The sequence below is a fragment of the Bos mutus genome, chromosome 15, assembly GCF_027580195.1.
Source record: "Bos mutus isolate GX-2022 chromosome 15, NWIPB_WYAK_1.1, whole genome shotgun sequence".
Classification (NCBI taxonomy): Eukaryota; Metazoa; Chordata; class Mammalia; order Artiodactyla; family Bovidae; genus Bos; species Bos mutus.
This window is the reverse complement of record NC_091631.1, coordinates 54,768,876-54,785,911: the sequence shown is the minus strand read 5'-3', so window position 1 is coordinate 54,785,911 and position 17,036 is coordinate 54,768,876. Positions and strand designations below refer to the sequence as shown.

General features: G+C 39.1%; 1 protein-coding gene across 3 annotated transcripts in view; it reads right to left on the bottom strand.

The window, feature by feature from the left end:
* Nucleotides 1-2,000: 2,000 nt before the first annotated feature.
* LOC102279342 (NXPE family member 4) overlaps nucleotides 2,001-17,036 on the bottom strand; it is a 58,962-nt gene continuing 43,926 nt past the window's right edge. Inside the window, exons 2-7 of one of the 3 annotated variants that reach the window (XM_070384175.1) lie at nucleotides 16,546-16,775; nucleotides 15,653-15,758; nucleotides 8,651-9,381; nucleotides 8,065-8,126; nucleotides 6,128-6,337; nucleotides 2,001-3,257 (exon numbers count right to left, since the gene is read on the bottom strand). In XM_070384175.1, coding sequence (XP_070240276.1) covers nucleotides 2,722-3,257; nucleotides 6,128-6,337; nucleotides 8,065-8,126; nucleotides 8,651-9,381; nucleotides 15,653-15,748 — 1,635 coding nt within the window. In that variant the 5' untranslated portion in view covers nucleotides 15,749-15,758; nucleotides 16,546-16,775 and the 3' untranslated portion in view covers nucleotides 2,001-2,721. Of the gene's footprint in view, nucleotides 3,258-6,127; nucleotides 6,338-6,986; nucleotides 7,031-8,064; nucleotides 8,127-8,650; nucleotides 9,382-15,652; nucleotides 16,051-16,545; nucleotides 16,776-17,036 lie in introns of those variants that run through there. The other 2 variants (XM_070384176.1, XM_014477043.2) reach the window with 2 other exon arrangements.

Here is a 17,036-nt window from a genome sequence, read left to right as displayed (position 1 = left end):
CCACCCTCTCTCTTATTTTCCTTCCTTCCTTTTCTCCTCCCATCAACTGCCTTCCCATTATAATTAGGCTTGCTCAGTCACGTCTGACTCTTTGTGGCCCCATGGACTGTAGCCTACCACGCTCCTCTGCCCATGCAATTTTTCAGGCACAAATACTCAAGTGGGGTGCCATTTCCTACTCTATGGGATCTTCCCAACCCAACCCAGGGATTGAACCTGCATCTCTTGAATCTCCTGCATGGGCAGGTGGATTCTTTACCACTAGGACCACCCAGGAAGCCCATTGTAATTAGGATAGAATTCGAACCCCTTGCCATAGGCTACAGAGGCCACATGTGACCTGGCCTGTGCCTTCCTCTCTAACTTCTTTTCCCTCCACTGACAATACTCCAGACATAATGGTCTTCTAATAAGCCAAGGTCTGTCATGTTTCAAGGGTTTGGCACTAGCCATTCTTTCTTAAAGATCACTGTTTCCACTTTGTCTCATGGATGCCACCTTTCCAGTATTTTGAAATGCCTTCTCCTCTGACTTCCCTCTTCTAACTGCTCTAACTAGTCATCTCCATCACCAGCATGCTGTCACTCTCTGTCATATTGCCCTGTTATATATTTTGTTATACTACTTTGTAGTATACCATATACTTTGTTCATACTACTATGGTATTATGGATTTTTTTATATCTTTTTTTTGTTTATCTTTTCCTTTATTACAATAAGGATTCTTTGATATCAGAGAATTCACATGCCTTTTGGCTAGTGTATCCCTAAAGATTGGAATAGTTCCTGGCACATGATAAGAGACTTAATATTTCTGACCATCTGTTTACTGTGCATTGAACTGTGAATTGTGGCTCATGGACAAACAAGTAAAAAAATTATTATCCCTTTCCTGGAGGAAACTGAATAAATGGATTTAAGATGTTCCTATTATAATTGTCTTTTCCTAGATGCAGCAAGAGTAGGTCAGGGGCCTAGTGATGGCTGGGGCATGGTTAAGAGGGAAAAATTAAGAAAGAATATAATACCAAGTTGCTTTGTAATAATTTTATTGCCATATTCAACTGAAATTCTCTGAGTGCTATTCAGCTGAATTCAATATCATTCTTTTTGGGTCAAATTTTGGAAAGGCCTATTAAAATGCAAGCGAGAGTGATTGAAATAGTAACCTATATGTATAGATTAGAGAAGTCAGTGTTGATTCTCTCCATAATGGTTTCCTAACATATTTTAAGCAGTGAAACTTTTTTCAAATCAAAGGCCACCCAGAAGCCCAATACAGAGCTTGATAAAAATGGCTGATGCTCCAACTGAAGTGGCTTGGAAAAACTGGTACCCTGCTCACCAAGCACTTCTCCTAACACCTGTCCTTCCAGCTAGCACCTGAAGACCACCTATGGAACCCAGAGCTCTAAGTACAGAGCAACTAAGCAACTCTAAGCAACTAAGTACAGAGCAAGGTTTGAAAATCACAAATCTCACAGTAACCCCTTCATTTGAGAAACTGAGCCCAGAGAGCTGAAGTGACTTACCCAAAGTTATAAACGTAATGTCAACGAAAGGACTGAAGCCCAGTTCCCTGAATCCTAGAGCACTGTGCCTTTGACTGTTTTATCCTATATTTCTGAAGGATAGATTCTATAGGCTAGATTAATTCCTAGCAGGGGAGTCCTTCTAGGGAGAGAAAAATCAGAGACTTTACTTCAAAATGTGCAGTTCCTCTGTTCCTCTGGAACATGGCCTCATAAGACTGCTCTTCTGCTCATTGTTATTTAGTCACTAAGTTCTGTCCGACTCCTTTTTGACACCATAGACTGTAGCCTGCCAGACTTCTCTTTCTATGGGATTTCCCAGGCAAGAATATTGGAGAAGTTGTCATCTCCTTCTCCAGGGGATCTTCCTGACCCAGGGCTTGAACCGTGTCTCCAGTGTCTCCTGCGTTGGCAGGTGTATTCTTTACTACTAAGCCACCAAAGAAATCACCCTTCTACTTGGAAGTAATTCTTTTTTTTTTTTTTTTTTTGCCATGCCTCACAGCTTGTGGGATCTTAGTTCCCCAACCAGGAACTGAACCCATGTCCCCTTCATTGGAAATGCAGAGCCTTAACCACTGGACTGCCAAGGAAGTCCCAGAAACCATCTTGAACTTGTTTTGGTGATGGTGGTGGTTTAGTTGCCAAGTCGTGTTCAACTCTTGTGACCCCATGGACTGTAACCTGCCAGGCTTCTCTGTCCATGGGATTTTCCAGGCAAGAATACTGGAGTGGGTTGCCATTTCCTTCTCCAGGGGAATCTTCCTGACTCAGGAATTGTACCTGGGTCTCCTGCACTGCAGACAGATTCTTTACCAACTGAGCTATGAGGGATAAGGAAATGAGACTGCTTTCTCCAAATATTTATCTTATAATGACTTTGTTGCTGTGAATTTCCATTAATCAGAGAGAGCTTTTAACCATTAGGTGTAAAGACTTCCTGTTTGTGAAAAGTGGCCTGACTCTAATCAAGAAGGGTAGCTCCTTTTCATAAGTGTTTTTGTGTTTATTTGTAAGTAGGAGCTCAAATTAGAAATAACAGATTTGGCTGAATTGCCGGTTAATAAATCAGCCATAGTGCAGATTTTCTCTTGCTAATTGAGAGTTCAGAGCCAACAGCATCTGGCATGATAGCAAACACTTAATAGATGTTTTTAATTAACTGAATAAATTTCAGAGATATGTGTTATCTAGCAAATAAAGTTTAACAATATATTAATCTGATTTCTGACTACAGACTGGGGTGGGTGGACGTTATTTGTACCATATGCAATTGTTATATCCCAAGCATCAATAATGCCCACATTGAGATCCTGGAAAATATCCTTCAAGGCAAGATACTGGATATAACCATGAAAGTCACTAAATCTCTCCACATCCACATTCATCTCCCTGATGTTTTCTGCCTTGATGATAACCACAGTCTCTGGGCTTCTCAGAAGAAGGCGTTGAACTGCATCATGGATGTTGAGGGCCCTTCGGATAAAAACGTCAATGGGAAAGGGTCTGAAGTGTTGGCCCAGAGAAATAACAATGATAGTATTTTTTTCTCCTCCAATTCTGTCAATAACCTGGGCGATGTATTCAATCTCTTTGACTGAGTAGGTCAATGATCCAATCAAGGGGTAACTATGTCTTTGCCACTGGATATTGATATTCTCGTTCAAGTCCACAGCAAGTTGCTTTTGAAGTTTTCCAGATTCGTGCAGATCCACTGACTTCAGGGCTGATGACAAACAGGAAATCCCAAAATGAAAGGAGAATAAAGTTACAAAGTTCATAAAAATAGGAGAAAATTTTTGATGTTTATAATTGAATGTTAATCCTGACTAATTTATTATAGGTTTAAATGAGAGACCAGTTTGAAAATTATTGAGCGACAAAAAGTGTTATGCAAGTAAATTATATCTGTCCCTCTGTAGAGCCATGTAGAACCAAATGGACTGCCGATAGCGAGCATCGACGTCACTTCACTGGAGGTTGATGGAGTCACTTTCATGGGTATTAGTTTTGACACTTTGTTAGCTATAGACTAAGCTCCTTTGAAGATAGAGAAAGGTGCCAGCTGATGTCTATAAATTTAAAAATACAAGTAAATCTACTTCCCCAAGTCCTTTGTAAGTTCACGTAAGACTGGAATTGTATTCTATACTTCTGTGTTTCTTTTACATATGCACGAAGTGGTACTGAATACATCATCTATAATAATATTATTGCTATTCATTCATGAAGGACTTAACAGTTTACAAAACATTTATTAGGACCGATATATTTATTTACTTCAAAGCACCATATATATGCATGGTGGTGGTGATTTAGTTGGCAAGTCCTGTCTGACTCTTGGCTACCCCATGAACTGTAGCCTGCCAGACTGCTCTGTCCATGGGATTTTCCAGGCAAGAATGGGTTGCCATTTCCTTTTCCAGGGGATATTCCCCATCCAGGGATCAAACCTGGGTCTCCTGCATTGCAGGCAGATTCTTTACCAACTGAGCTACCAGAGAAACCCTATGTATATAATTGCCATCTTCTGGAAAAGAAAACCAAGAGATGAAATGACCTGCCAAGATTACAAAACTAGTGAGTAACAGACTTTGTACCTTAAACTTGAAGTTTCTCCTAATTCTTATGAAATAATCTACCCAGTCTTAAACCTTTTTAAAAGTATAATATGAATGGAAGAAAATGAAGTCACTTTATTTTTCACTATATTAATTAGACTATCAAGGCCAGTTTCTTCATAGCTAGAACATCTGAGGAAAATGTGTGGGAAATGATTATTAATGCTATGTGACATGTACCAACTTAGAAGTAAAGGGCTACACTTAAAGTCTTAACCCAGTGAGGTTTGAAAATGGTGATGCTGGAGGGTTGGGTGGAAGAAAATGGCAGAATTTTTTCTTCATTCTGTTTCTAGCATATTTCAATTTCATTTTCTAAAGCACACAATGACCACACAATTTAACTTTTGACAATACATGTAACAGATGTTTTGTTATTACAGCTTCAAAGGTCAGTCAAGAAAGTAGGTAAGTCAATAATTGAATACTGTCAAAAACTAAGAGCCCACCCTGACCCCACCGTTGCAGAATGTGGTGCTAGAAGTTGTCGCTAGATCCTAAATTTTATAGATGAGGAAACTGAGATCTGGAGGAGAGTAGTCATTTACCAGGGGTCACAACTTAAACCTCTTTCCTTTGAGACTGGAATTGACATATATACACTGAGATGTATAAAACAGATAACTAATGAGAACCTACTGTATAGCACAGGGAACTATCTTATAGTTCCTACAAACACTGTGCTGTGTGGTGGACTAAGTGGGAAGGAAATCCAAAAAAGATGGGATACATACATAGCTGATTCACTTTGCTGCACAGCAGAAAGTAACACAATATTGTAAAGCTAGTATTCTCCAATAAAAAGAAAAAAGAAAAAACTCTCCCCTTGTGTTGCAGGAGGTTCAAGGTCCTACTGATGTTCCCTTTTTACTGGGTGAATCAGCTTACTCTCTAAGTTGGAGATCATAAGAGCAGCCTCATGTTAGGAAGGCCAGTGGGGAGCCACACTAAAGCTGCACTGTCCCCAGTGGTAAGAGCTAGGGCCCAGAATACAGAGGGCTGGCAGTGGCAGTTTTCCAGATAACAGTGCTAAGATCTACTAGTGGATTCTGAGTTATTTTTGATGCATTCTTTGCTTAGTTAAAGGAGCAACTGGACTAGGCTTCTAGCAAATGGGTTCTAGCCCCAATTCTAATATGAACCAATGATAATAAGGCAATAGCTATTGTTTTCTGGGCACTTAGTAAGTGCCTTGCTATGTGTCTCACTACGTGTTAAATATTTTATAACCATTACTTCATGTAATCTTCATAACCATCACCAGATGCTATTGTTATTTTTAGTTCACTGATGTGGAAAATAAGCTGTATGCCCAAGGTCATAGTCTAGGTTTGTTAAGCTCCAAAGCCCCCACGTTTAACCATTATGCCTACCTGATATGAAGCTATTACCTCAACTGTAGCATCTGTCCTTCTATGAAACAGTAATCTTGATGATGGCTCACACCAAAGAGAGCTAACTATGTAGCCAGCAGTATTCTAAATACGTTGTGTATAGTACTTCATTTTTACCGGATGGGTACTGTTTTCATCTCCATTTTACAGATGAGGAAACTAAGGACAAACTCCTAGTGATGTAACCTGCCCAAAGCTATCAGATAGGACAGTAGAGGCCCTATTTAGATCCCAGGACATTTGGATGTAGAAGCCACACCCATAAGCATCATGCCTTCTGTAGAAGGTAGGTAGTAAACTATCTTCTTATTGTCAGCTTTGTGCGTTATTTTCTGAGTATCCTGGGTAAATACTGAAGTGTGAATTCTGCAGAAATAGGAACGGAGTAAACGTTTTTCTATCCTGGCTCCCTTCTAGTCAATAAATGTATTCTTTTAAAGAGAAGATAATACCTTGTGAAAAGTGTTGGTGTGCTGTGATTAAGAAATATGAAAGAGGCATTCCCCATATTCCTTTCTCCCCTTGAAATGAAAAAGAAGTTTCTGAAAGGGATGTGAGTAAAAGCTCAGACAGAGACATACTGTTGATACTGCTTTTGAAGTATTCCATCCACTGGCGGATCGTGGAATCTCCCAGTAGATATATAAATTTTCCTCTCAGGCATTCTTTCATTTCGATTGCAGCCAAACTACAGGAGACAGGATTCCACGTGTCTTTCCAGACATGTCCACTGGGAATTGTGGATGCCATTCCAAACTTGCATTGCCTTTTCACTGGAACTGTCTTTTCTGCTAAAGAATCAACAAGATAGGGTCTTTTAAAGCATCACTTTGTCCATGAGTATTTAATAAGAGCCAACTTTCTTTTTTAGGTATCCTTTTAATAGAGTGTGAAGGTGGAGGAAAAACCTTATTGAAGCATCATTCTCTTAATGGAATAGTTTTCAGAAAAAAATTTTCTCTGATAAGAATTTTATAAGTGATACTCATTAATGTTCATTATAGATAACATGTTTTCTCCCAGAGAAAAAGGCCTTCTGGGTAAAATTTAAGTATTTGTTTGCCTTCTTATGAAAGAAAAGACATCAATTCTTACTTGGTAGTGAAAACTCAATTATCTTGTCATTTAGCCAAATTTACCTCAGAGTTTATCACACACTGTCACAGTGTCTTAAATGCCACCATCAAACTGTTAATCTTTAAGTGCAAGGAGATATAAAAAAATAACAATTAATTTGGTTTGAGTCCTGGCCAGTCCACATGGATATGGCTGTAGGCTGGAGCAGACTCATGGGAATCCGGGATAGGCTGGGTATTGACCATTAGTCACAGGTTTCTGAAGAATCTGGGAATATGATGGACTGAGGTGTTTATCCTTGGCAGTCTTGGGGCTGTGATTATTCACCACCCAAAGGAAGTGGTTTAATATTTTAATAATTACCATAAGTATCTTTGTGTATCCTGGGTGAAAAATGCCATTTCCATCTGTAGATACATAAACACACTTCAGCATCAATGAGTTTAGTAGCCATTAGCAAGCTGTTGATACTGAACTTAAAGGGACACAAAAGTTCCTACATTAAATCATTTTCGATAGGGATTTCCTAGTATGTTCCCTAGTGGCTAGATCGTAAAAGAATCCGCCTGAAGTACAGGAGACCCGAGTTTGATCCCTGGGTCAGGAAGATCTCCTAGAGCAGGAAATAGCAACCCACTCTAGCATTCTTGCCTGGGGAATTCTAAGGACAGAGGAACCTGGTGGGCTACAGCCCATGGGGTTGCAAAAAGTCGGACTCAACTGAGCAACTAACACTTTGAGCCAAAGAAATTGAAGAGAAATTAATAAAAGTGTGGAAGTGCTATTTTATATGTTCAAATGGTTTGAAAGGTGGCAAAGACAAAGAGGGGGAAATTGGAATGAACTGAATTATAGATCGTGGGTTAGAAACCTCTAGATGGTGATTATTGTGCTGTAGTGATGAGGGAAGTGCTAATGGTGGTGGTTGGGGAGGTAAGACCTAGGTGCAACCTGGGAGAGAGTTTTGACATTTGAATGTTGTTGCGTCTGATGGGCAAGTAATCCGCTGCCTGATAGATAATGATGAGATTGATGATGAGGGTTATAAATCAGGTTTAGGATTCCAGTCATTTATTCACTTAGGTAATTGGTGTCTTGGCCCACCACAGACAAGCCTGCTGAGCAGAGTAACATATGATTGGTAGTAGTGAACAAGTTCTGAGGAAGGAAAAAGCCTTTAAATGGGATGAGTGCTACGTGTGTGTGTGCTCAATCGCACAGGTGTGTCCGTCTCTTTGCAACCCCGTGGACTGTAGGCCACCAGGTTCCTCTGTTCATGGAATTCTCCGGGAAAGAATACTGGAGTGGGTTGCCATTTCCTACTCCAGGGGATCTCCTGACCCAGGGATTGAACCCATGTCTCCTGCATTGGCAGGTGGATTCTTTACTGCTGAGCCACCTGGGAAGCCCCAGCCATCAGTCACACAAAGGGAGGACTTACAGTGACATTTGGAGACAGTAATGGCATTGAACTTTGCCATCATCTCTACACCCACATTTGACCTTAAAGAGACAAATATAAAAATTAATTGGCAAGTGGCTCCAAGATCAGGAAACATAAGAAGTCACATTACCCATTGTTCCAGTTATTTCTTATGATAATAACTGACTACTTTGGCCACAGTTCCAGACTATTTATTAAATTTCCATTTCTTGGCCTATTAATTCCGGGAGTACAGATCCCCAGAAGGTGTACAAGGTAATTTTTTGAGATTCAGAAAGAATATATTAGCACCTAGGCATATTCACACATGTATATTTCTCCTTCTCTTTTAATTTTATTCTAGTCATATTTTTTGTTTGTTTGTTTCAATGGTAAGGGTTAGATATTCAAAATATTTAGGGATGACTAGAGAGTGGGCACTGTCCCCAGATGAATTCGTATATCTTTTCTAAAATGGCTCTTCATAGAGTCCCAAAGTTGATATATTAATACACAATTAATTAATAGCTATTTCCTTTGGATTAACAGATAGACCAAATCATTACTGTATATACCCAGATAGTCTCCAGAAATAATTATTTACCTCTCAAAGAGGCTTCTTTCTTGTTTGCTAAGATAAGATACGTCCTTGTTTTTGGAATGCATGTGGGTGAGTGCGGCACAGGGAACGTTCGGAGGCTTCACGCAGTAGAAGGCTTCTTGGTCTCGGGTATCCAGGTATTCACACAGTTCAGCACTTGAATTTAAAGCCAGGGCACAGTCAGTATTGACTTGGGAGGTGCCTCTGTTAAACTGGCCTGTGAAGATCACCCTGTCGTAGCCTTGGTTCCTGGCCCTCCAGAGAGCCGACACCCCTTCACTGGGGTGGATGAGCAGGACGGACAGGGACACCTGGCCCTCCCAGAACAGCGTGAAGCTCACAAGGTAGGTGCCGTTGTTGAAGTCTGTCACCTTTCCTGAAGCACCCGCCTTCAGGGCTGGGGAGGACATCCTGGCCCTGAGGAAATCCCCGCCATATTCCTTCCTGCGTCCCAGGTGGTCCCTCATCTCCAGCAGGACGTCCAGCCGGTCCCCCCTGCAGTACGTGTCCCGAGGGCTGAGGACGGTGGCTCTGCTGTGTGTGGCGCTGGTGGTGGAGCTCACGGTGGTGAAGGGTCTGGGTGGGACCAGCTGGTCTAGCTTCTCCATGATCCTCTTTATCCTCAGGGCAGTCTCTGTTGGTGAAACTATTGGATTCGGTGGTGGTTCAGGTTGTGTTTTCATGACGAAATTCCAGTGATGGAGGGAAAAGGGCAACCTGAGTGCAGTCCATAACTGAAATGACAAGGAATACAATAGAGAACTCAGAAAAGTGTGCCTACTTAATGTGATAATTAGGGTAGGTTAGTCAACATCTCTTTTATCAAATGATGAGTGGTAGAAAAATTAAAAATAAAATGATATTGAGATTACATTATCATCCATGTTTCATAGGAAAAATTATTTTCCTTAAATCGGTGGTGGAACTTCGCTTTTCACTGGCTAATCTATTTCGTTGTTTTGTTATACCATGCAGCTTGGGAGATTGTTCCCCAACCTGGGATTGGACTCCTGGGCTTTTGGCAGTGAAAGCACCAAGTCTTAACCACTGGACTGCCAGGGAATTCCCATCACTGGCTAATCTATTTTGGGTGAGCCACTCTACTGCAAAGAACCCTAGGATCTTCTTTCTTAAAGTGGTGATCATAAACTATACTTTCATTGGGCAATTGTGAAGACCAAATGAGAAAATGCTTTTAAACTGCATAGCAGAGAACAGATGTTTATTGTTCTATTATTTTTATCTTAAAATTAGAGTTCAGTCATTTAAATAAATCTTTAAGAAAATTTTCAAGAAGCATGGAGATTTTATGTAATATACAATTATCTATTTTTTCTATTTCAATTTTTACAGTTTGATTAAACAGTCTGTGGTATTTACTAGTAATTCTCAGATTACTGTTTTAGCTAACAGGACATAAGAGACATGGGCTACTTTCTATATTTATTTTCTAATCGTAAAATAACACTGACATTATTAAAAGTGAGAGAATGCCATAACTCTATAGAAAATAAAAATCAGTCATGATTACAGCAACCACTCTTAACAATTTTGGTGGTTTTTCTCTTATCCTGTGTAACCATTTCACGGGATTGTGAACACACTGAATATTTACCAATTAATTTTGATTAAAAATAGTGTCATTAAAAACTTTCCACCTTATGTCCAAATAATATTCCAGCCTATGGATATAGTTTAATATTTTACCTATTCCTATATTTTTAGATATTTTTGTATTCAGCTTTTCTCTGTTACTTATAATTCTGTAAAGGACACTTTTGGTATAAATCTTCCCAGTAATAGCTCTGAATTTCCAATAAAGGCAGAGTATCTTGTGTTGGACTGGGTTACTGTGGTTAACATTTTTACTTTTCATTATTTGACATGTTCTGATTTTTTAAAAATAAAAACATTTTTTATTTGTCAAATTACAGAGATGGTTTTAGCAACCAGGATATGCTAGGTACCATTCTAAATGCTTTTCATATGTTAGCTCATTAATCCTCACAATAATATATAAGGTATTTATTTTTATGACGCAATTTTCAGATGATGAAACTGGTTCACCTCAAAGTTAAGAAAGTTAGCCAAACGTGCACAGCTAGTCAACAACAGAGTCAAATTTTAATCCCCGGCAAATATCTCTATAAATGAGCTACCCAGGGACTTCTCTGGTGGTCTACTTGCTAAGATTCCATGCTCCCAATGCAAGGGGCCTGGGTTCGATCCCTGGTCCGGGAACTAGATCCCACATGCCATAACTAAGGAGTTCACATTCTGCAACTAAAAGATCTCACATTCTGCAACTAAGACCCAGCACAGCCCACTAAATAAATGAAAAAATTATATATATATAAATGTGTGTGTGTGTGTATATATATATACACACACATGCCTACATACATATGAGCTGCCCAGTATTGCAAGTATGCAACAAGGCTAGAATTCTCTTTCACTGCTGGTTTAGGTGCAAATTGGCACCGCATGTCTGGAAAACAGGTCTGCTGCTACTGCTGCTGCTAAGTCGCTTCAGTCGTGTCCGACTCTGTGCTACCCCAGAGACGGCAGCCCACCCATCCCTGTGATTCTCCAGGCAAGAACACTGGAGTAGGTTGCCATTTCCTTCTCCAATGCATGAAAGTGAAAAGTGAAAATGAAGTCACTCTGTCGTGTCTGACTCTTAGCGACTCCGTGGACTGCAGCCTACCAGGCTCCTCCATCCATGGGATTTTCCAGGCAAGAGTACTGGAGTGGGGTGCCATCGCCTTCTCCGAGGAAAACAGGTCTATAGCATATAATAAGACCTTTAACAATGTTCACTGCATCTACTAATAATTATTTCTGAGAACTCAGTGGATCACAGTAATACCTCTGAATTTCCAATAAAGGCAGAGTAGCTTGTATTGGACTAACTTTCCTGTAGATAACAATGATAAATTCTAGACACTCCCCTCCTCCCTGCAAATCTGTTTTAAAAGCACTGGAGAGTGACCACAAACTGACAGATGCCAGAGGAGAATTGAAATGTGAAAGAAGGAGCTATGCTGAATTTGTGTAATAAAAAAGTGCCAACTGAGTTTCTTCACCCTGAAGTGAAATGGTACCAAAAGTGACACATAGGTCTTCAGGAAGGAATGAAAAGCCCCAGAAATGGTAAATACATGGGTTAACATAAAATACTATGTGTTTATCCTCTAATTTCTTTAAAATGCATATAATTATTTAAAAACTACAATTTTGTAATATTATAACAACTATAGAGTAAATGAGTTGGGGAGTAAGTGGGAATAAATTATTAAAAATTTATTACAGATTATGTGAAGTAGCACAATATTAACTCTAAAACTTAAGAATATGCATTGTAATCTCTAGAGAAACCATTAAAAAAAAAACTTAGAGTTATAAAAATAACAGAGAAACTAAAAGGAAATACTAAAAAAAAATCAATCCAAAGGAAGGAAGGAAATGGGGAACAGAGCAATAAAAATCAGAATGGCCAAACAGAAAATAAATAGCAAAATGGTGGACCTAAATCCACTCATGTTAATCATTTCATTAAAAGTAAGTACACTAAACACTTCATTAAAGGGCAGAGATAATCATACTGCTTTGGAATAGTAGAGTTTGCAGATTTTTAAAAGACAGTATGTATGCATAAAATCATGTTTTGTTGTCAATGCATTCATTTGTATGTATTTTAGTATTTTGAAATATTTAAAATATTTTGGTGTTAAAAATTATAGTTTGGCATTAAAATTTATGGTATTATCAAATTTTGGAAGAATTTTTGTTTAGTAAATTTGTGATCAATGTTTCAGTATTTGAGATAATTCATTTATAAAATGGTGAAGCTATTATATTTCCAGCTATGTGACTAGTAATACATTCTAGAAAAAAAGTTTTACTAGAATGATTTCTAATAAGTGGAGTGTTAATTTTTTTTTTTTTAATGCAGACATAAAACAGCAAGACCCAACTACTTGCTATCTATGAGGAATGTAGGTTAAGTATTAAGAAACCTATCGGTTGAAAGTGCGGAGAAGGCAATGGCACCCCATTCCAGTACTCTTGCCTGGAGAATCCCATAGACAGAGGAGCCTGGTGGGCTGCCATCTATGGGGTTGCACAGAGTTGGACATGACTGAAACGATTTACCAGCAGCAGCAGCAGCAGCAGGTTGAAAGTGAATGAATTAAAAAAACAGTATATTATTGAAGCATAAAAAAGCTGATATTAATGTTAAAGTAGACTTCAAGGCAAAGAGTATCACCAGACATAAAGATGGACATCCTAGTGATAAGAGGGTCAATTTGTCTGAAAACATAACAACTTTAAATGTGTATATGCCTACCTATACATGTATTTGTATGTGAAACAAAAACTGTCAGAACTAAAGGGAGAAATAGAAAAAGCCACAATTATAATTAAAAATTAGAAAAATCTCTCTTAGTAGATGCTATAGGAACTAAATTAAAAAATGACTAAGTACCTAGAGGATCTGAAGAACATTATTATAGTAACATTTTTTTAACTATCACAGCACATTACCAGACATTTTTAAATTGCTACAACTTCATTGGAAAATATTTCAGTAGAGTAAAATAATATTCTCTGCGCAAACTCTTTTGGTAGAAAAACAACAGGAAAATTCGGATTTAAGGTGGAGGAATAAGCACATATTATACCCTCAACTGGGCTTCCCTGGTGGCTCAGATGGTAAAGAATATGCCTGCAATGCCAGAGACTGGGTTCAACACCTGGGTCGGGAAGACCCCCTGGAGAAGGACATTGTAACCCATGCCAGTATTCTTGCCTGGAGAATCCCATGGACAGAGGACCCTGGTGGGCTACAGTCCATAGGGTCGTAAAGAGTCAGATATGACTGAGTGACTAACACTTTACCTTTCTTTACTAGCCTCGATTTCCCACCATAAGATCATATAAATGGCAGAAAAAACCTTAACAATTTTCTAACTATCCTGGGAAATAGGAAAAAACACCTTATATGGACCAGAACTTACAAGCAATCTCCTGAAAACTGAAAGGCAGATGAGATTAGATCAAGGAAGAACCCATGGCTGCCAATGCATATGGGTGAGGCTTCAGTAAAGAAGGAAGTCACTCCAGGGACATTGCCAACGTGGAGGTTGGTAACTGGAGTAGGAGGGGTTGAGGGCAGGGCCATAAGAGGACAAACCACGCAGGCTGATACCTTCCTATTTCCCCACCTGTGCTGGGTCAGGCAGCTAGGAATGGGGAATTCTATACTCTCATGAGAATAAAAACTGTGGATATTTAAGTTGGGGAGAGCAGTAGGATCCAGTGTGTCTGGCAACACTTTAGATGAACAGGGAGCATTTATGCCACCAACATGCTGGAGGAAACAGATAATGGCACTCCAGACTGGCCACCACAGAACTTCAGGTGTAAAAATGCACACAACCAAGAATTAGCAAAAAGTTTCATCGAAGGTAACTCATGAGAGGGACTTCCCTGGTTGTCCAGTGGTTAAAACTCTGTACTTCCACTGCAGGGGGCACAGGTTCCAAATTCCTGGTTGTGGAACTAACAGCTTGGTCAAAAAATAAAAGTGACTCTGAGAGAGAGGTATTATCAAGTTCAGCAAAGGGAAGACATCCAAGGGAAGGAACAGAATTAATACAAAAATAAAAACCAAGCTTTAGAAGAAGCATACTTTCTGGCCTCAGAGAGATCTAGATGATACGGGATCTACGAAGTAATAAGTCTTTTGAGATCTTAGAAAGTAAGACCCTACTGTTCCTTATGCAAAATCAGTAGGATTCCTTTATTCCAGCAGCAAGCAATTAGAAAATGTGTTTAAAAGAACAGTCATTACAATAGCAACAACAAAAAAATTTATGACATACCAAGGTGTCGATTTAACAAAAGATGCCTAAGACCTGAATGCAAAAGTTATAAAATTTAGTGAAAGATCTTGAAGAAGACCTATGTAAGTGAAGAGAGATGACATGTTGATAAACAGCACAATAATAATATAAACATGTCAGTTTTCTCAATTTGATCTATATGGCTAATGTGATGCACATATAATTTAAGTAGAATTTTTCACTAAATTTGACAGACTGATTCCAAAACATGTAAGAGGGAAGGCCAAGACTGGCTGAAGACCTTCAAAAGTAGGTTGAGCAAGGATAACTTGACCCTCAAGTTTTCACAACTAATTATGAAGCTCTTAATTATAGCCATGCGTTATTGATACACGGAAGGCAAATCGATCAATGGAATAGAATGAAGAACCCACAGAGGGACCTGTACTTATTAAAAATTTTGATATACAATAAAAATGACCTGATATATCAGCTTGGAAAGAAAGGATTACAAAATGGAAAAAGCTGTAAAAAGTGGTTATCCATACAGAAATAGAAGAATCAGCCAAAAAAATCCAGGGTTCAGTGTCTAAATAAAGCAACCTTTAAAACTGTAAGTAGAACATTTAGATAAATAATTTGACACAGGTGTAGGGAAAGGTTTATTAGTACTTAAAAAGCATTAACAGTGAAAAAACACAAATAAATTTTACTATATACACCTGAAAATATTCTGTTGTTCAGAAGTTCCTTGTACCTGTACCCTCAGTTGTGTCCAGCTCTTTGCAACCTGGTGGACTGTAACCCACTAGGCTCCTCTCTTCATGGAATTTTCCAGGCAAGAATACTGAAGTGGGTTGCCATTTCCTCCTCCACAGAATTTCCTTAGAGAATGTGTAAAGACAAGCTAAACATTGGGAGGAGACAGTTGCAATAAGTGATGAAGAGTGTGAGTGTAGATCACACACACACACACACACACACACACACAAATATTATCCTCTCCCATATTGCATGATGATTATCAAGTGGTTCTTAAAAGTTGAAAACTCCCCTTCTAGACTCTATAGGTCTGCTTGTTTGGACTTTTCTAGAACAAGTGAAGTGTCACGTAAAAATATAGTTTTGTGAAACACAAAAAGAAAGCAATTCCTACCTTCGTGGAGTTTTGGATAACTGCAAAAGTGATCCAAGAGGCTAATATAAACAGCAATACCAACAGTGACTTGTGATTTGCTATTTTCATTGTCATGATCAGGATCCTAAAAGACACAATGCAAAAACCAGCCCAAATACACAGCACCAGAAAAGAAATGCAGAAATACTTGAAAAGTTCTTCTGATTCTTTTTTTCCTCAGATGTTACATCCAGAATGGAAACTCGGTCTTCCTGCTGCTCTGGCTGTGTCCCTGCTTCCTTTATTTATCGGCTTGTACCTTCAAGAGAAGCACTATTCTGAGAACGGAGCCCACCTTGGAGTCTAAAAATTGAGGAACTAAGAACCTGATGGACGCAAGTGTGCTCATTCTCAGGGGGAGTTTCCAGGTTATGCGTCATCTAACAGGCTTCCTGTTCTCTTCCCGTAAGATCAAAGAACAGACATAAAACATCCTAATAAATACTGACTGTGATAATCACATTATTTTGTGGCCATTTTAAAGTACTTGATTTTTTCTAGCTTCCTTTTTACTGAGGTGTTAGTAGGTTCCTGCCTTCTTGTCTTACTAGCCTTTTTAGCACCCCTCAAGCTTGAGAAGATGTATTTTAAAATTCAGATTTCTCTCTTAAGAAATGTTTCAAGCTTTCTCAATGTTTTCCTATGGTTACATCTTCATTTCTGTCCTTGCCCTGGAATTTCAAGTTGTCTTTTCATATCAGCTGGCTTAAACACCACCCTTTGAAAATATTCCATGTCTCAAAATTTTCTCTCCCCTTGAAGCAACTCCTACCCTAATACCCAGTTTAAACACAGAGGTTAGAAGTTTCTGCACCCAAGAATAAATGTTGCCCCTTTCCCTCACCTCCCCAATTTTGCAAATATTTTCATACCTCCAGTTTGAAGACTTTGCATAACTCCATACACAGGAACTACAGTTGTAAGGCTTTGTTCTGAAGCCACCGGTGTATTACTGGGGTACCTCTCTTCTGTGCCAAGACAAATCACAGGTATACATTGCAGTCTGCATGCTTTGACCTTAGATCCATAGCACTCTTCTCCGTTCAGGTAAGGTGATTTGCCAGCTCCACCTTAAGGAAGTATGTGCAGCACAACTGCAGTTCTCAGTTCGCACAGAGGTGGGGAGGAGAAATGAAATTCTCAGTATGCTTAGATGAGACAGTTTTCATGTTCTTAGACTTGTTTAGTCTAATCTTAGTAAGTGTACAATAAATATCCAACAAAAAGTGTGAATGAGTCTGGAAGTTTGAATGAATAGTCATCCCTGGGAAGCTGAACCGGTTAGTCTCCATCTGAGCCTTGTCATCAAGATCCAGCTGCCAGGATTCAAGTGTATATTATCTAGTACAGAATAGGTACTCAA